Genomic DNA, 25,100 nt, shown 5'->3' on the forward strand with positions numbered 1-25,100 from the left:
CTGAAGAAATTAGAGATGTGTCAAGTCAACCAGTTTTGACTTGAAAAGGCAAATACACACAAGGTTCACTAATAGGGCAGGTGTCTTCACAGCTATACTATCTTCAGCTCTAATGTGTGGGTAAACTACATTAAAGGACTAGATTTAATGCCTGTATGAAGCACTTGCTTTTTGGGGGGAAATGGGATAGGTGAGGTGAGTAATTTCCAAGGTGTCAAATTTCATTTGTAATGTTTCATCACAGCACGCTGGGTTACAGCGCATGATCAACTAAGGGCATGTCTTCACTGAAGGCTAAATCAGCGCTGCTGTGATCGATCCAGCAGGCATCAATTTAGCAGGTCTGATGAAGATGTGATAAGTTGATGGGAGAGCATTTCCTATTGACATAGCATGATGTAGATACCACTGTAAGTCTATCTAAGCTACGTTGACTTAAGGTATATCTTTACCTAAATAACAAGCGTAACTTAGGTCAACTTACTTCATTAGCATAGACCAGGCCACTCACACTAATGTTATATCATGGGAAAAGACACTGGGCCTGATTCTGATTTCACACCAGCATAATTCCATTGTTTGATCTAGTGCAAATCACGAGTAATCCAATTGAAACCCATGAAATGACACTTGCAAAACTGGTGTGAGCAAGCGTAAAGTAAAGCACTATGCAATAATGGGTTTCAGGTTGTCTGTTCAATATTATATGAAAAACAACTGAGACATAAGGGTTAAATTACTTAACATATATACAAAAGAGGAAGTCCTTTTTTTACACACTGAGTTGTCAGGAGTGGAGGGCTTTGAAATGTTGGCGTATATTTAAAATTAATTGAAGCAGTAAGGATACACAAGAATGTTTGTACTTTTCAGTTTGTTAAGCTGTTAAGCCTTGGTTCTGAACAAATCTAAAACTTTTGGGTATCCTGGTTAAGTTGCACACCTTTCCCATCATCTCAACTGAACAGGGAATTTAAATGCTCTCAATAATGATACCCATTTTGGTTCAACAACGTTTTCTTTGTTTCATTATCCCTTTTTTTTGCTTTAATAAATTCTAAGGGTACAATTTCTTATAATGCATTCAAATATGAAAATGTGCTGCTATTTCTGAAATATTTCATTACGAAAGCTACAGGCTTGTAGTGGCTTACCAGCATTCGATTAAAGGTATTAGTGGTGAAAAAAAAAATACAATTACATTTTTAGGAAGCTGAAATAAATTTAAAAAACTCTAAACCATGATATACTTCAAAGACAATGTGAGAGGACTTCTAATATTGCATATTTCAGCAAACAAAAGATAAAAACGATGTCATCCTACATCTGATCCCATTTTAAAAAGAGATTGTTCATTCTTAATACCCTAGCAATTAAAATTAGTTTATATCAACACACTAATTAAAACGTCAGTGATTATGCATTTAGCACATCACAAATTCATTCTGCTACAGACTGCAGCTATGTTAACACCTAATTTGATATTTATACATACTCCTATGGAAAAACTCATGAATATATTTTCAGAGCAATGCACAATAATTACCTGAATAAACCTAATTATCATATAAATTTATTTATTCACAGCTTTAAAATGTATCTCTGTATGTCAACCAGGTGAACATAGGATTTAAATTGATGCATCAGGCAGATATATGGCATTTTTATATATGAAAAAAATGAGGGATGAAAACTGATCCATATAAAATGTGCTGAAAAGTTAGTACTTCTACTGTACTTTTTTTCAGTGTTTTGGGGACAGTGTTTTTGCCTCCTTTCTTTCTAAATATATATCTATTGTAAGTGAACATTCACCACCAGTAAGCACAGGCTTAAGAAACTAAAAAGAGACTTGTTGATTCCTGTTGGATGGAGATAAGATAGAAGAAAACAAAGGTCCTTGAGTTTGCTGGAGAAGCAGCCCTCTTGTAATTTATTCTTTTTCACAATCTTACCTGATCGTGGCTTCAGGCCAAAAGGAGCGGTGTTGTTTGTAGTAGGAGATTGTGTGGGAGTTTTTTCCTTACTCTGTGTGTTTCAAGATAGATATGAGTAAGAAACTGTACATCTCAGCACAATTGTTTACACAAAATATAGAGATTCAATCATGCAGCATTACAATTATTTCTCCCAAATTGTTAACATTATAGGCTCACATCCTGTAACCCTAATTCACTCTTTATTCCATCAAATCTCCTGGTGACTATAAAGGGGATTCTGACTGAGTAAGAACTGCAGGATTTGTCCCACTGTTCTAACTTCATCTGATTATTTTTTCAGTTTTCTTTCATATCATCACTTTAATATTACACAAACATTTCACATGAACAATAATTCATCACTACAGTGCAAGATTTTAGAATGAATAAGAAAAAACACTCCTTCCTTACGTACATTCTGTTCTTTCATTGCATTAATACACTTCCTTGCCTAACTGCTTTGCCTACTGTATTGTGAAATTCTTCGGAAGAAAAACCAGCTCAAATCCAAGCAAGAAAAACCTGAAAGGGGGATGTTACTTAGACACCTCAGAGCATCCTCCCCCTTGACCTTGAACTGGGTCTGCAGATCTATGCAGGAGGAAAGGAAGGAGTACAGCAGTGGGTAGAAGAATATGGAGGATAAACACTCTACCCTTCTGTACCATGGAGAGCTAAGACTGGAAAGATAGTACAGCACAGACTGTATTATCTTTCTGTGCCCACACAGACTCCATGGTGGGAATCAACCAGAAAAGGGGCTTCCTGGGGGAGCCACAGGTTATAGGAGTCCCATCACCAAGGCTTTATTGGAGCTACAATGGCAGAAATTGGGCGTAAGTCTGTGGAGAGCAGGGAGCAGCCACAGTGCTCTCACCTGATTCGCTCACGGTCCACTGAATTTGTGAGCCATCCACACAGTTACACGGGGCAGCAGATGCTGCCTCCCCAATGGAACCATTAACAACAAATCTACACAAGGAAAACCTCAAATGTTTCCTTTCCTTTAGCTTCCTCCTGAGAGTGCTTCCGTGGAGGAGAATGGGGCCAAGGAAATAACTTTTCCTTCTGAAATCTACTATAAAGGGCCACTCTTGGCAGAATGTACTGTATTCAAGAAGAAGTCCCACTGAAATCAATGGGAGTTCTCGTGGGATAGGGTACTACTCAACACCAGGTGGCAGAATTTGGGAAAGTATAATGAAATAAAACAGAGGTATGCTCTTACATATAATCAACATATATAATCAACATACTCTGCATTTCATCAGAAACACTTCCAGGATTGCATGTTTATGTTCAATTAAACACTAAGAAAAGGATCAAATTACAGAGACTACAGCAAATAGAAATGGAAGACAATCACTTATTTTGACTCAAATGATGTTCAATTACCAACTTCATTCTTAACAGGTAGAAATAGTCAAAAATACACTGACATGGGACAATATGTAAATCAAAAGTAAAATTTACATTATAGACACACACACACACACAATACTAGTAGTATCTCACCTCATTGTGAGAACTGCGTCCTCCTATATTCCAGACAATCAGATCATTCTGCATGTTTGAATAGAAATAAAGTGGTTCAGTAAGTAAATTTATCACACAATAAAGAGCATTTTGTTGATAGGTAGATTCACACTGCCAGAGAGAGAGATTTAGGGAACCTATGCCATTCTACCCATACTTTCATCAAGGAAAATTAGAGTGAATAGACAAAGTAAAAACTAAGTACAATCCTAAACTAATAGGAATAATATTTAGCATTTATATAATACTTTTCATCTTCAAAGACTAGTTAGCCTTTCAGTGAAACAATTCTTTTTCTTGAAGAACACATGTACACACTTCTATTCTTAAATGAGCTAGTGACATTCTCATTAAGTGCGCAAACTTTGAGTTTATTAAATTTTCCTCAGTTAGAACAGAAATTTTCCTAATTTAGAATAGAAATAAAAGAAATTTGTAGACTTTTAGAAATAATCTAGCACGTAAGTTGGTTATTATATTTGTTTCACAAGTTATAACATTTTAATATATGGTTCCTGCGTGGAGAGGTCAATATTTCAGGGTGTTCTATGGAGTTCATAATTTAAACAAAAAGAAAAGGAGTACTTGTGGCACTTTAGAGAGTGACCAATTTATTTGAGCATAAGCTTTCGTGAGCTACAGCTCACTCACTTCATCGGATGCATACTGTGGAAACTGCAGAAGACATTATATACACAGAGACCATGAAACAATACCTCCTCCCACCCCACTCTCCTGCTGGTAATAGCTTATCTAAAGTGATCACTCTCCTTAAAATGCTGGTGGCTGAACTTTGTGACTTTGTCCTTACCCATAACTATTTTACATTTGGGGACAATGTATATCTTCAGATCAGCTGCACTGCTATGGGTACCCACATGGCCCCACAGTATGACAACATTTTTATGGCTGATTTAGAACAACGCTTCCTCAACTCTCGTCCCCTAATGCCCCTACTCTACTTGCGCTATATTGAGGACATCTTCATCATCTGGACCCATGGAAAAGAAGCCCTTGAGGAATTCCACCATGATTTCAACAATTTCCATCCCACCATCAACCTCAGCCTGGTCCAGTCCACACAAGAGATCCACTTCCTGGACACTACAGTGCTTGGGGGGGAGGGATAGCTCAGTGGTTTGAGTATTGGCCTGCTAAACCCAGGGTTGTGAGTTCAATCCTTGAGGGGGCCATTTAGGGATCTGGGGCAAAAATTGGGGATTGGTCCTGCTTTGAGCAGGGGGTTGGACTAGATGACCTCCTGAGGTCCCTTCCAACCCTGATATTCTATGATTCTATAATTCTAATAAACAATGGTCACATAAACACCACCCTATACCGGAAACCTACTGACTGCTATGCCTACCTACATGCCTCCAGCTTTCACCCTGACCACACCACATGATCCATCGTCTACAGCCAAGCTCTGCGATACAACCGCATTTGCTCCAACCCCTCAGACAGAGACAAACACCTACAAGATCTCTATCAAGCATTCTTACAACTACAATACCCACCTGCGGAAGTGAAGAAATAGATTGATAGAGCCAGAAGAGTTCCCAGAAGTCACCTACTACAGGACAGGCCTAACAAAGAAAATAACAGAACGCCACTAGCCATCACCTTCAGCCCCCAACTAAACCGCTCCAACGCATTATTAAGGATCTACAACCTATCCTGAAGGATGACCCAACACTCTCACAAATCTTGGGAGACAGGCCAGTCCTTGCCTACAGACAGCCTCCCAACCTGAAGCAAATACTCACCAACAACCACATACCACACAACAGAACCACTAACCCAGGAACCTATCCTTGCAACAAAGCCCGTTGCCAACTGTGCCCACATATCTATTCAGGGGACACCATCACAGAGCCTAATAACATCAGCCACACTATCAGAGGCTTGTTCACCCGCACATCCACCAATGTGATATATGCCATCATGTGCCAGCAATGCCCCTCTGCCATGTACATTGGTCAAACTGGACAGTCTCTACGCAAAAGAATAAATGGACACAAATCAGATGTCAAGAATTATAACATTCATAAACCAGTCGGAGAACACTTCAATCTCTCTGGTCACGCAATTACAGACATGAAGGTCGCTATCTTACAACAAAAAAACTTCAAATCCAGACTCCAGCGAGAAACTGCTGAATTGGAATTCATTTGCAAATTGGATACTATTAATTTAGGCTTAAATAGAGACTGGGAGTGGCTAAGTCATTATGCAAGGTAGCCTATTTCCCCTTGTTTTTTCCTCCCCCCTCCTCCCCCCCGACATTCTGGTTAAACTTGGATTTATGCTGGAAACGGCCCACCTTGATTATCATACACATTGTAAGGAGAGTGGTCAGTTTGGATGAGCTATTACCAGCAGGAGAGTGAGTTTGTGTGTGTATGGGGGTGGGGGGGTGAGAAAACCTGGATTTGTGCTGGAAATGGCCCACCTTGATTATCATGCACATTGTAGGGAGAGTAGTCACTTTGGATAAGCTATTACCAGCAAGAGAGTGAGTTTGTGTGTGTTTGGGGGGGAGAAAACCTGGATTTGTGCTGGAAATGGCCCACCTTGATTATCATACACATTGTAAAGACAGTGGTCACTTTGGATGGGCTATTACCAGCAGGAGAGTGATAAATTGGTTAGTCTCTAAGGTGCCACAAGTACTCCTTTTCTTTTTGCGAATACAGAGTAACACGGCTGTTACTCTGAAACCTGTCATAATTTAAACAAGCACCAAACAAAACTATTTTAATATAGATTTAAAGATTTACCAGGAGTCAGTTCTACAATAATGGTACAACTTATCTTTTGCCACTTCTTTAAACAGGATCAGACTGACAATGTATGCTGCATATTTCACAACATGACTTACAAGTACTAACATATCATTTATATGTAAGCCAGTGGGCAGATACACCAGTTATGGAAGGTAAAATAAAGGCCAAACCACAGTTCAATGCAACACCTTTTCCTCAGGGCCAGCTTTATTACTGCAAAAAAGTTTTGGAACAAACAAAGCAATGCAGAACACTTGGCCCCAACCACTAAGACTGCTTCCAACTTTCAGCAAGCTGGGATGGGAGAAGACACACCCTTCCCCACTGCATAGGCTTTCCTGTGTACCTCCTAGGGCTCCTGCCAAGTCTTCATGAAAGGACTCCCCTCAGGGTTTTAATCAACCCTCATCTTCTCTAGACTGAATAAGAGCACTCTAAGTCAGTAGATCCCTCTTCATCATGTGTCCTGCCTGGAGACGACAGCTTTCATCAACCCCACAGCTAAAGGGGTCTAAGTCCATAACAGACATCCTGGCACTACCTGCTCAACAGGCCAGATATGTTACAGTATATAATCATCATGCTATATCAAAAAAGTCACTTTTATAACACTGATGAAAAACGGTACTCATGCAGCCCTGACAGGGAAAAATGCTGAGGGGAAAATCTTCTCTAACTGCTCATGAGTAAGGCTGCAAATCTTTCGTGGAGGTCATGGAAAGTCACGGATTCCATGACTTTCTGGGACCTCCGTGACTTCCGCAGCTGCAGCAGCTAACCACAGGACCACCCTGCTGGGGCTGCTCTGGGTCCAGTTGCACCGGCTGCTGCTCCAGTGGCCCCAGACAACGGGTCCCAGGTGCTGGCCCAGAGCAGTGGTTCAGGAGCAACAGTGGCGCCGCAGGCCACTCCCAGCCTGGCGTGGGAGTGGTAGGGCCCCAGGATGCCCCCTCCCAGCACACATGGTGGTGGCGGGGCCCTGGGCTGCCCCCCCACCCGGAGAAGCAGCGGTGGCAGGGCCCCAGGTGGGCCCCCCCCGAAGCAGGTAGAATTTAGTTAGGGATATTTTTACTAAAAGTCACTGACAGGTCACTGGCCGTGACTTTTTGGTTATTGCCCGTGTCCTATCGGTGACATTTACTAACAATACCCGTGACTAAATCGTAGCCTTACGCATGAGGTACAGACACACACACACAACCTACAGTGAAATGGACATGTGCAATCACTCAAAAAAGAAATTCAAGATACACAATTAGAGATTCTGGATACACACAAGATATTAAAGGAATTAGCAAATTAATTGTATGTGGAATGATATATGACTATGTTCTCTGTGGCTTGTTGCAAGGACACTGTCAAAATCAAGGTTCAAGATAATAAATATCAACAAAAATTCACAGGTTTCAGACATCTTAAATTTTGATGACTACAACACATTCAAAAACCAAGATATCTTGAAGATTAATAATTACTTCAACGTGTAAATAGTTTTTTTCTTGTAAAATTAAACTTTTGTGTTTTAAACACTATTACTTACAATAGCCTAATAACACATATATCTTGAAGAAATATTTTTTCAACTTTATTGAAGGGCCAAATCCTGCTAGGTGTTGTGTCCTCTTTTCCTACAAGATTAAAGTCACTGTATTTCACAAAATCTCCATTATAAATGTCTCCTGCTATGCTGAATTTCAATACATCAGTTCCTCTCCCCCAGGAGCTAATTCTTATTTATTTTTATTCTAGAGCCAAATCCTTAGAAAGATTAATAGCAGTGCTCCCGTAGGGTCTGTATTGAGACCTGTGCTGTTCAACATATTCATAAATGATCTGGACAAAGAGGGTAAACAGTGAGGTGGCAAATTTGCAGATGATACAAAATTACTCAAAATAGTTAAGTCCAAAGCTGACTGAAGAGTTACAAAGGGATCTCATTGAACTATGCGACTGGGTGATAAAATGGCAGATAAAATTCAATGTTGATAAATGCAAAGTAATGTACATTGGAATATATAATCCCAACTATACATATAAAATCATGGGGTCTAAATTAGCTGTTACCACTCAAAAAAGAGATCTTGAAGTCATCGTGGATAGTTCTCTGAAAACATCTGCTCAATGTGCAGAAACAATCAAAAAAGCTAACAGAGTGCTAGGAACCATTAGGAAAGAGAGAGAGATGATAAAACAAATTATGATAATGTCACCGTATAAATCCACCATATACCCAAACCTGGAATATTGAGTGCAGTTCTGATAGTCCCATTTCAAAAGAGATATATTAGAATTGAAGAGGTGCAGAGAAAGGCAACAAAAATTATTAAGGGCATGGAACAGCTTTTTGACGAGAAGAGATACAGACCGGGACTGTTCATCTTAAAAAAAAGATGACTAAGGGGGATATGGTAGAGTTCTATACATTCATGAATGGTAATGGAGAAAGGGAATAGGGAAGTGTTATTAACCCCTTCACATAACATAAGAACTAGGAGTCACCAAATGACATTAATAGGCAGAAGGTTTAAAACAAACCAAATGAAGTATTTCTTCACACAGTGCAAAGTCAACCCATGAAATTCATTGCCGGGGATATTGTGAAGGCCAAAACTATAAAAGGGTTAAAAATGAATTAGGTAAATTCATGGAGGATAGGTCCATTAATGCTATTAGCCAAGAAGGCAGAGATGCCACCCCATGCTATGGGTTTCCCTAAACCACCAACTGCCAGAGGGTGGGACTGGAAGACAGGGGAGGGGTCACTTGAAATTATCCTGCTCTTTCACTCCCTCAAGCAACTGGCACTGGCCACTGTCAGAGACAGCATACTTCGCTAGATAGACCACTGGTCTGACTCACTATGGCCGTTGTTATGTTCATGGTAAGGCATAAACCCCCAGAGTAGTCATGTTTTATCCTATAGAACAATAGTTCTATTTGCACACCAACGAATAGGATAACATTCTTTGGAATCCCTTTTCAAGGTCCTAGGACTAGATAAATATGTTGTACCCAGGCTCCTCCATACCTGACTCAGTAGTTGCTTCTCATCCTGCTCACATGCTATTTTGGCTTCAGTCTTGGTTTTCTCTATAATCAATTCTCTCCTCTTCTGAAATTCTAGTTCTTCCTCAGCATTTTCATTCTGCAATGTACACATCTGTTGAGACTTTATGCACACTGCTGGGGATCAGAAACAAATACCCAACTTTTTCTTAACACACTATAACAAGTAGTTTTGTACAAATACTGTGAAGAGCAATCCCACAGTGGTAGTGAACAGTGGAATGATAGGGTAGGAAGAAAAACAAACAAGAGTGCATTTAGCGAAGGGCTGCAGACTGTTCATCTATTTTTATGGCCATTACAATACTTGAAGTATTTGGCTCAATGGGACAATTGCAGGCAGATTTATGAGTGCAGCAACAAGCATAGTCGCCACAGTGAAGGCAAAGGACTACAGAGATTAAAAATAACTAAATCTCTGTACATTAAAAAAGTCCTTATGAGCTATTTAAAAAATTTGTGAAAGCAAAATTAATTTTACAAAATGATATGCGAAATTTTGAAAATAACTGCAGCTACATTTTTCTCTTGCAGACCACTAAACTTTGTTCATTTACTGGTCCAATAGCTAATGTAATTGGTGACCCATTTTCAGTGTCTCTCTTGGATCTTTTGTAATACAGTGACAACGTACCTGATAGATAGGAGCCTCCTCCATCTGCATTTGGCCACTGTATGTGGATATACAAAACACAACACATTAAATTTTGACGTGTAGAATCTTGAATATGAAATTTAGCAAATCCATTATTTTTCTGAAAAAGGAATATAAACACACTTTACTGTAGACTCCTGTAATTCTAAATCTGTTGCTGGTTCCATGGGATACAGATTCACACCACTGCTCTCTGTAATATCCATGCTTAATCTGTAAGGTTTGAAATAAAAACAATGCACTGGGGTATATCTTTGATGAACGTTCTATTAAGTATTTAATTTTTAAAAATGGGTATATTAAATGATGGTTTTCTTCTAACTTGTGCAACTACTTACAACTCCTCATCTACACACCACTCACTTCAGTACCCAAATGCAAGACTACAATATTAAACCTTGGTCAGTAGGTTATACAAATTCTTATTCAACTGTACATATGCAAATCCAACAGAATACTAGTTCCCATTATTCTTTAGAAGTGGGTTGGAACTGCCAAAAATAGCAAAATATCAACTGGGAAAATAGTGCAACTTGCTCTTTACTGTTCAGACTATAGATATGTAATTAAGCACATCTTAAAATCACAAAGAAAAAGAATAACCTACATATTTTATTTTCTACATTTCTCTTTACTGGTTTTGTATATATGTACAGCATGATTGGCTATCCTGAACAGCAGTATTTGAAATAAATGGCCCATCTGAATATTCACAGACGTGAGTATTGCAAATATATTTGCTTCATAACATATATTCAGAATAAGAAACCTAGTTAAACTGAAATATTAAAACAACAATTCATTACATTTTTAAAGGTCTCTTCTTGGTTTGGTAGGGGAAAGGAGATGTGTACTGTTATGGGTTACAGCACTGAGTAATTAAGTGACAAACAAGACCTTCTCGTTGTTATGTTTAATTAACACATTTTTTAAACTAATTTTTTTTTTAAAATAGCAACGCTTGTTCCAACTGAAAGAGAACGCCTCAGGTGAGGTGCAGAAGCAATGCCACTTGGAATGTTGCATTTACTGAATCCAGAACTAATATGAACAAACTTTTCTAACTGGCAAGCTTATTTCTCTTTTACAAAGTAAAAACATCTGCTTTACCTATTTCAAAACTAACAAACATTTCTATAGAGAGAACTGTCCAGCACGAGCTAAAGTAAATTCATCTTCTGAACTAAAAGGGGAAATATTTTCAAAGTGAGCAGGCAATACATTCACTAGAACAACTGAAAAAACTGATCCTTTGTTCATTCACAAAGGGCCTGCTCCTACTCCCACTGGGCAATTGCAAGTATAGACTGGGGATTATATTCTTTTTCTAATGCATCCCTAGAAAAAGTTTAAATTAGGCTATACAAAGCATCAGAAAAACCATTGTGGGGAACAGTTCTGTACAACTAGATGGCTGGATTAATTAGCTTTTCTTCATCTATGTTTTCTATTACATTTACAGTTCCTGTTAACACAGTGGTTCCCAAACTGTGGGGTGCACCACCTTAAAGGGGTGTAGAGGAATGTTTGGGGGGGGGGCGCGTGACAGGGCCAGCCCCCACAGAGCGTGGGGAGGCACCTCGCAGCCCCACTCTGTCCCCTGCCCACCTCTGGTCCCAGCTGCAGCTCCGTTCCCAGCCCAGCTCTCGCCCCAGCTGCAACTCCACTGTACCCCCTGCTCTGGCCCCAGCTCCACTCTGCCCCTGGCTCTGTCCCCAGCCCCAGCCCTGCCCCCAAGCCCCAGCTGCTCCCCCAAGCTTCTCTGTTGAGCCAACTGTGCAGTAATGAAGGGGGGGAGGGGCATGGACAGATTCCATTTCTGGTAAGGGTGGGGAGATAGCGACAGAAAAGTTTGGACACCACTGTGTTAACATCATGGGAATCTAGTGCATACTATCCAGGGAAGATTATATCTAAGCTACTCTTAGTCAAAAGGTCACATAACAATTAATTTTCTTTTTTATTAGCTTGTCAAATTAAGAACATCTGATAACCCATTCCTGAAGAACACCTTGTATGCTAACAAATAACTTCAACAGACAAACATACTTTAATCAGAACATTCAGGTGACTGAATGACAGATGCAGGGATGAATTTAAATGTCAGGCCACAACTTTATTAATTTAACATGGAATAGGGGGGCTATGCACCACCCCCTGCTTTCACATACCAGACATTTAACTGGTTCCATTGTGGTGATACAAAACTCCCACCTTATAACCAATAACTCAGGTTAGACCCTTCTCAAACTGCCCCTAGGACTCTCCTCACTTCGGAATCCTCTCTACTGCTCCCTGAAGACTTCAGGTGGCCCCATCTCCTATAGGCATGAGGTCAACTAGCGAAACCCCATGTCTCATTTATTTCTGGGAGCTGACCCTTTTAGCATTTACCTACTAGTTGCGACAAACTAGCCAACCGTACCTTTCCTAATGTTAAACTTTCAAGTTCTATTGCTTTCAACCTAATTCAGCCTCCATAACACTATGACAAAGATTTAAAAAAAAACAAAAACCCACTCAGTCAATTTGACCCAATGGGAAAAATTCTCCCTCATCCCAAAACAGACAATTAGACAGTCCAGAAGTATGCTGAAAATACAACTCCTATGCTACAACTAAAGGGAAGGGGGGCAGGGCAGCTAACCAGTATAAGAAGCTATTGAAAAGCTTGGAGAAGTTTAAATGGTGGGAGGGGTATGCAAGAGCCAGTCAGCCAGCCCAGTCCCCTCACCCTCAGGCAATGGAAAGGTGAAGGATCCGAAGAGGAGGAGAAGCCAGACCCATCTTGCAAACTGTGCATTCTTGCATCCCCCATGCCCTTCCAGGCATCATGCCATATCCCCTGCTGTCTAGTTAACATCCCACATCGCATTCATGCAGGGCAGAAGGCATTTAGTCATGGGAAAAAAAAGAGCGAGAGAGCATTTTTTGACTTTGATCCTCACAGAATTTCCCATACAATGTATTACTTACAACAGGAGACCCTCTGATATGAGCATACCTGTTGGGATCTTGCAGCAAATCTACTGCTTCTTTTAAATGATCTATCATGGCTATATCAATACTTTGCTTATTTGATGTATTCGTTCTACGGTAGGAAACAAAGACACTAGGGTGAGTATCAAAGGAGTTAGAATTTAAATCAATGGGCAATATTTTCATTTTCAAATTGGCTATTTAAATTGTATTGCAAAACCCTGCATTTGTGCCGATTAATATACAGATGTAGGATTTGGCAATTTTCGTGTGGAAACTAGGAAGTCAGTTTAGAAGCCGATGAACTAAATAGTTATTCCCCCATCTATCATTTCAATCAATTTAAACAGCCTGACTTCCGACGCTGAAATAAATTTAATTACCAACAATTTTTTCCCTTGATTAATAAAGTTTATTGTTCTAGTATGAGGGAGACACTGGCAGGTTTTAAAATAGCATTTTACCCTTCAGTTTTCAATGTTTGTAGTGCTTTTAAAAGCTTTAAAAGCACCTAATTTTTGTTTATTCTTTTGGCAACTACTGATTTTTTTTTCATTTGAACTTTTGGCAAAGCAGAAACAAACACTGCTGCTTTGCTTAGCAAACCCTTCAATTAACAGTTCCCTTTCATTGTAACTTATCTGTTTCATGTATGTTCATCGACTGATAGTTGTCAGCACCAGTCTTGAAACAGTGGTTTTGAATTCACTATTATTACAAGGCCAGGAAAGTGTGTTAAAACATACACACACACACACCCCTAGGTTTCAGCATTTTTCCAATCAAATTATAACATTTTTATCATAGGTCAAACTTTGGCCTTAAAAAGGCTGACACAGCCCTTTTACAAATATTATTAGCAGATGTAATGTCAGTGTCTAGTTGAACAACACCTGCCCTCTCCTTAAATATAATACAGTATTACAGCATTTTAATATAATTTTCACTGTGTTAATCAATGCACTAAAAATACCAAAATGCAGACAAATTCTATTGTTATATAAATGTTATGCTTCCTTGTATACAAAACAAGAAGCTGGTAAGGAAATACTCAAAAGGCAAATTAAATTTAGGTCACCTAAAATTGATAACCAATATTATTTCATTATGTACATAAATGAATACTTACATTCCTTCTGTTTGCCAGTGTGCGTCTTCTTCTATTCGCAATAATTCATCACATTCTGCCTCTCTGCCCTGTGAACAGACATTATAATGAACATTAGGACAGAAATTTGCTATTAAAGTAGACAGATAATAAGTTTCCTCTTCTGACTAAGCACTGACCTAATTCCTTTATCAGTTTAGAGTAGTTAATTGAAGCAATCTAAAATCTGTGCTTCATTGCTATTTCTCCACCCCCAACCAAGATACTGATTACACCAACTTTCATTAAATTGTCACATTTTATTGAGGGCAAAGCCTAACCTCATTTAAATATAAAAATAAGTCAACCAACTTGAGAATTATGACTGAATGCCCCCATTTTCTCTCATATCCTTCTGATGTATGCAAATAACCCACCAATTAAGCATGAGCCTAATTCTTCTCTCATTTACGCCACACTAAATCAGGAGTAACTCCATTGAAATCAGTGGATTTACACTGGTGTTAAACTCCCATATGTGGGAGAAGAATCAAGACCATTCTGTCACTATTTAAAGATAGATTAATACACAAAGAGCTCTGTTGCTAAGTGGTGCATGATCTGTTTTGTACTGTAGTTGTGATAATGTAAAGATGTGTGCTTGTGGGTGGAGAAAGAGAATAATTTAGGTCACTTCTCATTTCCTTGTTTCGATGGGTTTGTGTCAGACATGTGTACAGTAATCCTGAGTGCTTCATAACAAAGTTTTGCTCCATTCATTTTCTAGGTTTTTTTAATGTGTACTTGGGGATTGGCAATATATGAGGAAGGAAGGAGTGGAACACTGGGGTTGGCGATTGAAGTGCAGTAGGAAAATATTTATTTGTCAGCAGGTACATTTATATGATGAAAGATACACTCTTACAGACAAGTGTAGCTCCTCACGGTGGAGGTTGTGTGTGTGTTTAGTCCTCATCAATCAGGCTTTGTAGGTGCTCATCCAACCCTCCATTAATCAAACAAAATTGCGTTTGTCCACCACCCGTCAAACAGGTTAATTGCCCAAAACCCACCCTATGTCAATCAGGCTAGTTTGTACCCATCTTCCTACCACATGGTCTGGTCAACAAAGCTAGTCTGCACCTGCTCAGCTCCCCTCCAACACGGTTGGTGCACACAGTGCATACACTTTCAGTTATAATGTGAATAATGGCTACAAATCACATTCAATTCATTTTTTAAAAAAGAACCAGATCTTCTCAAGGCCCACATTTCTACTAAGTTTTGTGTGGATAGATAATACTTTAAAGCAATATTGGTTAATGATGAAAGTAGATCTGCCAATGATACATTTTAACCAGATACATTTTAACCAGAGCCCTAATTCAAAGGCTTCCTGTTAGAAAGTATTAAAAGAAACAAAACATAGACCTCATAGAAAATTTACATCATAAAAACTAATTGTGGGAAACTGCACACCAGTCTGTCACCTACTTTTAGGGGAAAAAAACCAAGAATTCGTGCCTCATTCTAACCCCATTTTATAACAGAACTCCAACTGTGGAGTTGCTACCAGGTGCATCCATAATTATGAACTGATGGTTAATATTTGTAAAGGTGCATCCGACACTTATATTTCCATTTGGCACTTTATACATTTGCTTTCATTTTCATCTCCAACATGCAGAAACATTGAATTAATTCAGGGGCCAGTAAGGACGGAAGCTGTCTGAAAGGATGTGCACTTGCACTGGCAGGGAATGAACAACAGACAAAAGGACTATTTTCAAGGCCATGCGTTTGGCACATCCATCTCAGGAACCCTGCACCAATAAAATGCAGTCTGATTCTGCCAGATGTATCACTGAATTGTGTGCACTGGCTTCTCTAACATTTCTCATCACAAAATATGACTTTATTCCCAAAGTCAGTGCCCAATACCACAAATAAAGCCATTCTTTTCATCTGTTATTTTTCATTCAGTGATTAATGAAGCATTTGATCTCTCCAATAGAAAATGCAGGTATTTTCTACAATGAAAAATAACTATGCTCCCCACCATATATTTCAGAAATCTGCATTAACCATTATTTATGTTAATTTATTTTAAAAGATGACCATCTGAAGCTTTGGGTATACGTACACAAATTAAAGAATAAAGCACACAAATTAGGACAAATCTCAAATATAAAATCCTCCCAAACCCACTAAAACTAAGGCCTTGTTTCTATTGCAAGTTGAACCATTTGAACAAGTTATGTTTTAAATCAATTTAGGTAAACTGGTTCAAACTCTCGTGTGGATATGATTCCATAATTTATACCAGCCTTAAAGTCTCCCACCTTCCCAAAATACATCTTGGGAAACAATATATAAGATCTGCAGTGTGAACTAAAGAGCCCAACAAATTCGAACTCTTGCAGATCGATAAGGAAAATGCCTTGCCTCAACCCCTCCCCCCCATAAAACCTGTGGACTGTTAGCTCAAGCACTTTTGCTAATCTCACCTGTCATTAGCATCAAGAGGGTATCAAAATCCACATCTGAGGCAACATTTTTCCCATTCTGAAATTCTTTAACAGCACCTCTGCATCACTGAATTAAGCTCTGCAACACACTCTACAATGAGGTGCCGAAAATGCTAGATTATAGCCAGGCTGAGGGCATTGTTGAGGGAATAGCCAATAGTTCTATAGCACACCTTAGAGGGGAGAAAGTTAATGCACAACAGGCATTTAATGGCAGCTTCTGATATAAGATCCAGTTTGAGGGAGGAGAGAGTAGAGTGAAGTCTTCCATTTCCTTCTACCTCACCATGTTGATTCTCAAGAGAAAAAACTGTCTCTATGCCTCTATGCCTATGTGTCCATATGTCAGGCAGGGATAACATTAATTACCTACCTCACAAAAGAGATGTGAAAATTAAGTATGTGATGTTTGTAAAGTGCTTTGGAGATGTAAAGCGTTATATTAGTGTATATTAGAGCTGGGCGGGTGAAAAAAAGTCAGGATTTTTAAATGAAAAATGCAAACCAAAACAAAATAGAAATTTTAGTTTCATTGACCCTTTCTTTTAATCCCTGCCCTTTTTCCAAGAGATGATACATTACATCCCATATAGCCAACATCCATAAAAAACTCTCCCTAATAATATCAGAGAATATCCCAGCAATAAACACTTGCCACATTTAATGATACTGTAGGATGTGTTTATATATCCAGTAAGCAATAACATAACAAGCAACATGGATGTATTGGATAACTGCACGTTTCAGATAGCTTTAGTCACCCTAGAAATGTAGGTATTTGATACAAGTAATTATATTTGAAATTGGTTGTTTTACAAAAACATTTTTAAATTAAGCAGTTTACATTTTCTTTTGCAGAGGCCACTGAGGGCTGAGAGCATTTGGGGATTTTTTTTACACTGTTCTTAATGTATATGCCCTCTATGGCTGCTACTGCAAAACTACCAGGGAGGCCCTGCCGTTGGTAGAATGACACCTGCAAGAGCGGTGCTGCTAGAGGAAATAGTGGGAAGGACTGCAAAAAGGCAAGTTCTTTTGCACACCTAGAAGTTCTTTTCCCTTCACTTCTAAGAGGTCAGGAAACCACATCCATTCTCTCCACTGTGGCTATCTAGCACTTTTCTCTCATAAAGGAATTTGATGGCAAGTACACAGGACCTCTTTGGATCATTTCCTAGATCTCTCGGTGAAAAGGTACAAATTGGTCAAGAGGCTATCCAGATGAGATGATCAATGGTCTCTTCTGGCCTTTCAATCTAGACAAGACCTGCCTGCCCAACCACAACATTACTGTAAAATGCAACTTCTTGTGACCATAGTGGAATACACTCGTCCTTAAAATTTGGCAAAACTGGCCAGCAAACAAATTCTCATATAAAAATAAACATTGTTCAAACCTTGGCATAAAAAGTTTCATAGAAATCCTACTATTATGGGATAAATGATGAAATCGGTCCAAAAAGCGTGTTATGTTACATTACATAATGAACCAGCTGAAATTCATGAATTACAAAGTGGCTGTATTCATGAATGATTTATGGATTGTTTATAAGGATTTTACTGCAACTTTCTCAGAGAGATATTATTCAGGAATGCCAAAGATCCAATTCCACAATAAAATAGAGAGCAGAGGATAATGAAAATGAAGAACACGCAATTCAGAAAACTACAGAGAGGTACAATGGAGCAACCTAAGAGAAGTCTCAGACCAATTCTGAAAACAGTCAGAAGTGTAAGCTACAGTATTCCCTTGGCAGATGCTATTTACACAGCTGGATACAACATAGCTAACAGCCAAAGTGTTCACTAACCCTTGCAGCAATACAAGAGTGATATTTTCACAAAGATTAACCAACTAACCATGAAGGCAGTGAAAGGGGCAAAGCAGGAACAATGGCTGACAGTGTGCATTCTCACACCTACTGTAAAGCCACCTTAGTTTTCACTAGTAATGATGTAGATTACTACAGTATATAAGAGAAATATAGATGAATACAATTCCAAAGTTTCTGTTGGGGAAACAGCCCATGGCTTTCTACATAATTCATTAAATTTATCCATAGCTCTAACTCCTCCATGACCACACACACCTTCCTGCTATCAGTGCTACAAACAGACTCCTATGAGAAAGGTAGTCACTGAACCTTATTCACTATATTTTTCAGGAGAAGTACATCCTTACGCAGCTTACCGAACAGCAGATGATATCCTTTGTCTTTGGAGATCTTGACGTTTCTGCTAAGATCTTTACAAACTAAATGCACATTTATAACCCATCATCTTTTGGCATCACTGTAGCCTATGAATGCATGAAAACACTGTCTAATTAAAAATATAAATGGAAATTATTTACCTGTAATTGGAGGTTCTTTGAGATGTGTGGTTCCTACCTGTATTTCGCGCGTGCACTCCATGTGCCTGAGACTGGAGAATTTGAAATGTCGTCTGTTGGTCCATGCCTGTGCCCTGGGTTTCTGGCGCTCAGTACCAATGGTATAAGTGAAGGTGTGGACCGACTGCCTCTCCAGTTCCTTCTCTACCGTGAACCCAGACATGATCCAAAGTGGAGGGGAAGGAGGGCAGGGAGTGGAACACAGATAGGGAGCACACATCTCACAAACCTCCATTTACCAGTAACTAACCTCCATTTCTTCTTCAAGGACTGGTCCCTATGTGTATTCCACGGGCGGGTGACTGTGGAAAGAGGAGGCGGTGAGAAGATGCTGGTAGTCTAGAGATCTGTAATACCACTTTCCCAACAACTCATCTGAAAAGGAGGCTTGGCTAAAGCATAATCCTTCAAAGAGGTGTGCACAGAACTCCAGGTAGCCACCCTAAAACTGCCCAGGGAGTTGTGCTAACTGATTGCAAAGAAGATGCAGCTAGAGGTCCACTTAGACAGCCTATGAGCTGATCACACTTGTCCCCATGATCGCTCTGCCACAGGGAGAAAGAAGAGAGTTTTCCTAATAGGTTTAGTTCTTTGCAGATAAAAAGCTAAAGATAATCTGACGTTGAGGGAATGAAGTCTCCCCTCTTCACTGGAAGCATGAGTTTTTGGAATAATACCAGCAAGTGAATTGATTAATTTATGTGAAAGTCAGAGACTACCTTCGGGGTGAATTTTGGATGGAAGTGAAGGGAAACTTTTTCCTTATGGAATGTGGAATATGGTGGGTCGGTCATGAGTGCTGCCAGTTCACTCATCCTCCTGACTGAAGTGACTGTGATGAAGGTGGTGACCTTCATTGACAGGTTGGACACTGAACATGTAGCCAATGATTCAAAGGGTAGTCTGGTAAGTACTGAGAGAAAAAGATTGAGGTCTCATTGCGGTGCTGGCTTTACTACTGGTAGGAAGATCCTAGTGAGACCCTTCAGAAATCTGGCAGTTATCGGGTAAGTAAATACAGAATAGTCCTCTACCCAAATGTGGAGGGCACTGATTGCTGCTAGGTGTACCCACAGCAAGCTAAAAGAAAGCTCCGATATCTGAGAGTGAGGAGATAGCTCCAGAGACAGCAGATATCCAGGCTATTTTCTAGACTAGCTAGTTTTGTTGCATCCAGGTACAGAAACACCTTCATTTAGCTAAACAGCATTGTCTCATGGAGTCTTCTCTGTCGTGGTTACAAACAGTTTGAACACCCTTTAAATGTGTACATGCCAAGACTCCAAGTCTGATGCCCATCCAAATACCAGGCTACGAGGTGAAGAGGGTTTGGGTTGGGATGTCTGATTCTACCATTCTCCTGAGTTAGCAGATCTGGGAGGGGGCGGATGCTGAGAGGAGAACGGGCTGACATTTGCAGGAGGTCCAGAAACCAAAACTGCCTGGGCCAGTTGGGTGCAATGAGAATGACGCACGTTTTGTCACGGCACATTTTCCGCAGAACCTGCGGGACCAGTGGAATGAGAGAAAAGGCATACTTCAGGTGGTCTGTCCAGGATAGTAGATGTTCTTGTTCATTTGGGAGGTGAACAAGTCCCAAGATGGCATTCCCTACTCAGGTGATGATTTCGTTTAGGACCGAATAATGAAGTTCTCACCTGTGTTCTCTCTAAAGTGTGTGCCTGCGCAGCCACACAGCAGACCATCAAGGGCCGGGCATCAACCACAAACACAGGTGAATGTGGAGGATGTGTAGGGTGGGTGGGGACAGTGTGGTGAGGTGGGGGACGGTGATGGGCTTTGAGGGAGCTTGGGGCATGCACAGCTATGGGGGTGGGGGGGAAACATATGCCTCTCCCCCAGCCCCAGCTCCGGGGCTGCAGCAGGGACAGGAGAGACGCCTCTCCTGTGGCCCCGGCCTCAACCCCAGGGCTGCGGCGGGGATGGGAGAGATGCTTACCCCCGGTCCCAGCTCCGGGGCTGCGGCAGGGACAGGAGAGACGCCTCTCTACTCGAAGATGTAGCCAAAGTGGATGACATCTAGAACACACTTGTATGTTGTTATAGCCCTCCAGTTGTGGAGGAAGTATGCCACCAAAGCTTCAGGGAGTAGTTAGGGATGGCATCGATGATGGTTCTCAGTTCTCAAGCATCCCTTCAAAAGTAACCTTTAGTTGGCAGAATGGGTTGGGTGGATGATGTCAAAGTGGATGGGGTTCGAAACCTTTGTCTTTGCACCTTCTGGCACTTGCATGGTGGGTCATATGGGATCGGTTGGTAGAAAGGCTGTGGAACGAGCCTTGGCTTGTATACCTGTTCATGTTGTTTCCTCTTCAGGGCCAGAGTATATATGCACAGGGAGTTGCGGGTAGTCTTGGAACCTTTTAGTAAGTGTAAAGACTCATCTGTCTTCTTGTTAAAGAGGTAAGATTCATCAAAGGCCAGATCCTCGGTAGTATTCAGAACCTCAGTGGGGAGCCCCAAAGATGGAAGCCACAGAAGTCACTGTGTCTTGAAGTGAGGTCTTTGCTACCAGTTTACCCTCATCGAGAATGGCTTAGAATTGGAGTTTGTCTTTAAATTACAGAAATTTGGAGTAGTTTGTAAAATTACACTTAGCAAATCTAAACTGGAGGCTGGTAGATGAGAATATCTTCCTCCCTAGAAGGTTGAGGTATTCAGTATCCTTGTCTGCATGGGTAGTCTTAGCTTGTTGCTGCTTGGACATTTCTGTGGCTGCTTGAACTACTAAGGAGTTGGGGATTAGGATGGGTGAACAAAAATTCTGTCTCTTTCACAGCTACAAAATATCTCAGCCATTTTAGGGATAGGGCTGCAAGATGTGCTTGTGTGCCATCCCACCCTGGCTGGTTCCATGACCACCTTGTTTACTGCAGGATGTCCAGGAGCTTATGCTGTGTATCATGGATCTCCTTAAGTGGGATATAAAGTTCGGTTGCCACCCTTTGCAAAAGTTATTGGCATTGCCTGTGGTCATCAGGCAGGGATGGTGAGGATGGCATGATAGCTTATGCTTGTCAATATGGTTGGTATCAGTGAATCTTGCTCAACATCTTTCTCTTCCATGTGCTCTGGCAGAGCTGGTTGCTGTTGTCTAGGGGAAGAGGGTCAAGTCAGACTCGTGCATGGATCCAGGGTATCATGCTAAGGGATCCCATGGGCCCCCAAGGGTCCCAAATGCTGCTTGAGGGGGACTCCAATGTTTTGGGTACTCCAGGGACTGCTGGTAATGTACAGAGGGGTCCTTCCAGCCTGAATCCCACTGGGGCCTCATGGTTTTCTCCATGAGGTACAGTTTAAGCTCTCCTCCCTCTCAGGTTCACGAAGGAAAGGAGTGGCAGATGCTGAACTTGGTGGAGATGTGAGCCTCCCTCAGGCAGCGAAGGCAGCATTGATGGTCATCGCTGACCAAAAGGAAATGGAGGCAGGATACTAAGTTCTTAAACCCCAGAACTTTGGGCATAGTCCTCTTTATACTAACTGTGAAAAGCTACTAGAAAAGTACCAAAAACAGTAAAACACTAAGAATTAACAACACATTTACAGATAAAAAGACGATGAAGATGCTTCAGACACAGAGGATTCTACTCAGACCATGTGGCGGTAAGAAGGAACTAGAGAGGCAGTCAGTCCACGCCTCCCCTTATAATCTCGGTACCGAACATGAGGAATGCAAGGGTGCAGGCATGGACCAACAGGCACTACTAGTAAATTCTCCAGTCTCAGGCACATTAAGTAAATGTGTACCACATATGCAATATGCACAGGGACCAGAACTTGAAGAAAAATGTAAACTTTTACTGATGAACACATCTGCTAGTTAAAAACAACAAAACAAAGAAAACAAAGGACAGATTTCAAGGGTTAGGGTGAGGGTTAGGTTAGAATAAGTGTTGTGGGTAACCTGACCTTACAGCTTTAAAATTACAGTTATGATTAATCTGCCTATGTTTGCCCTCTATGGCTCTGCACTGATGAGGATGAATATCAATTGCACTTCTCTTATTAAGAGCAAGGTGCCAACAGTTTATCACTTCTGCTTGCTAGGAAGGTAGTCATGAGATTTTTTTTCTTTTAAAATTGATCAAAAACTTGCCTTGATGTAGCTCATAAATTCAGTCGTGAGGGGATGTGATCCTTCAGCAAACTGGTTTCCTGCTTCTCTTGACTTATTGTGAATCATAAGAGAAGGTCCCTGACGAAATTCTACTAATGAGAAATGAGACCAAAAGACCCAAAAAGATATAAAAATTATTTCTGATTCAGCTTTTTCAACTTTGCATTTAAATCAGAGTCACCTAAGGAACCTTTTAAATTTAGTAGGGCACAGCAACACAGCCTAAAATGAAATTCAAAAGGTACAAGAATGATAAAAACAGGGAGGACGACTTTGGCCTACACTGGACCACTACTAATAAAGTGTAGACGTTTTACTTTTAATGCAAATTTATTTTATGTTGTGACACCAGATTCTGATTTCTCACAAGTAAAATTCAGGAACAATTCTACTCACGTCAGTGGAGTTACTTTTAAATTACACTAGTGAGAGAGATAAGAATATGACTCATGGAAAGCACTCAATCAATTGTAAATGCAACAAATGTCACTAACAATACAAAAATTAAGTTACACAGACTAGAGTATAATTTTAGGTCAGTCTAGGAAGCAGATACCTGATCTATTTCTTGTACTCCCACTTCCCAGGTGGGTGCTCTAACCATCAGGCTACAGAGTCACTCTCTCTCACTGGCCCAATGATTAAGTATACATAGTAGAACGGCTTCAACAGGAGAGACTAAGGAAGCCCCACATCAGAATATGCCATAGCTCAGTGGTTAGAGCACTCTCCTGAGAGGTGTGGGAGACCCGTTTAATTCCTTTTCCCCCACCTCTGCCTGACGAGGGAACTGAACTGAACCTGGCTGTCCCACATCCCAGATGAGTGCTCTAACCACTAGGCTAAAAGTTTAAAGGTGCACCACTACCACTACCTTCCATGTCCTCCTCCTCCTTGGTGGCCAGATTTTGAATGGTACCCGATCCAGTAGACAGCCTCGGAGCACGCCTACAGGATCAGGATATGCATGCGAGTTAGGTAGACAAATGCCTACCTTACTCTGGTTCATGGATCACTCTGGGGCTTAGGCAGGAGATAGGCATTCAGGCACCTAGAGTGAGATAGCAGGCATCTAAGTCTGGGGTTTAAGTGCCTCAGTGCCTTTGTAGTTTCAGGCCTAAGCGATTATTCTCAGAAGTACAAAACTAAACGTGCTTCATAAATTTTCTAGGAAAAGTAGTGGTAAACTGAAGGAGTAGGTTTTAAGCATGTTGTTAGTAGAAACTTGGGTTGGGAAGTTTTTTGTGAATTGCACTCATACAGGATTACATATAGAATAGCAGGGAAAATTCTTGTTATTAACAACTTTCTCTTCTTTACGTTCAGACCTTGGATTAGATTGATGTGGTGACCCGTATCTTCCTTTATAATCTGATCTTCTTCCATTATGTTTGACATTGGTACATTAAGGCTGACAGTATCTTCATCAGAGGGCTGAGAAGAAACAAGAAAAACATTAATTTAAAAATTAAACCAAGACTGAAATGTCAATTGACGTTAATTATTTTATTAGCATTCAAATATGTAAAAGATTAAATAGTAGCTTATAGGAGGAAGGCTATGTGTCCTATACTTTTGACCCGTGAATTCTACATTTACAATTCAGTGCTTTTAGTACATATAAACATATACATTGAGGAATCTGACAAACCTTTGCCATGAGTGATAAAGCTCAACAGTGAAATAACTTAGTATTGCACAACTGCTTCTATTTGTCACTTATTTATAAACATACAATTACAAAAAACATTTATTTATTTAGATTTAAAACAAAAAAGGTCCTTGTACAAAAAGCTCCACGCAGCCTAATAATTAGTGTTATAATCACATAATGATGACCATCCAGCGTTTAAACATAATCATATATAGGAAATAAATAAATTCAGACAGTCATTAAATCAGAGCAGCAGTAATGTCCCTTTCCACTTTTGCAGAGGCATTCCTCAACACTTCC

The 25,100-nt window shown here is 40.3% G+C and overlaps 1 protein-coding gene across 6 annotated transcripts in view; it reads right to left on the reverse strand.

The window, feature by feature from the left end:
- Positions 1-25,100, reverse strand: part of LRCH1 (leucine rich repeats and calponin homology domain containing 1) — a 232,464-nt gene that overhangs the window by 43,784 nt on the left and 163,580 nt on the right. For 5 of the 6 annotated variants that reach the window (XR_014710349.1, XR_014710351.1, XM_084619897.1 and 2 more), the window contains exons 8-16: positions 24,475-24,580; positions 23,126-23,238; positions 14,131-14,198; positions 13,027-13,113; positions 10,146-10,235; positions 10,002-10,038; positions 9,330-9,446; positions 3,495-3,542; positions 1,956-2,028 (exon numbers count right to left, since the gene is read on the reverse strand). Coding sequence is in view for 3 of the 6 variants with exons in the window: in XM_084619897.1 (XP_084476023.1) it covers positions 1,956-2,028; positions 3,495-3,542; positions 9,330-9,446; positions 10,002-10,038; positions 10,146-10,235; positions 13,027-13,113; positions 14,131-14,198; positions 23,126-23,238; positions 24,475-24,580 (739 nt within the window). In the remaining 3 variants the exon portion in view is untranslated. The remainder of the gene's footprint in view (positions 1-1,955; positions 2,029-3,494; positions 3,543-9,329; positions 9,447-10,001; positions 10,039-10,145; positions 10,236-13,026; positions 13,114-14,130; positions 14,199-23,125; positions 23,239-24,474; positions 24,581-25,100) is intronic. The other variant, XR_014710350.1, reaches the window with a different exon arrangement.

This window comes from Lepidochelys olivacea (genome assembly GCF_965140295.1).
Source record: "Lepidochelys olivacea isolate rLepOli2 genome assembly, chromosome: 1".
NCBI classification, from domain to species: domain Eukaryota; kingdom Metazoa; phylum Chordata; order Testudines; family Cheloniidae; genus Lepidochelys; species Lepidochelys olivacea.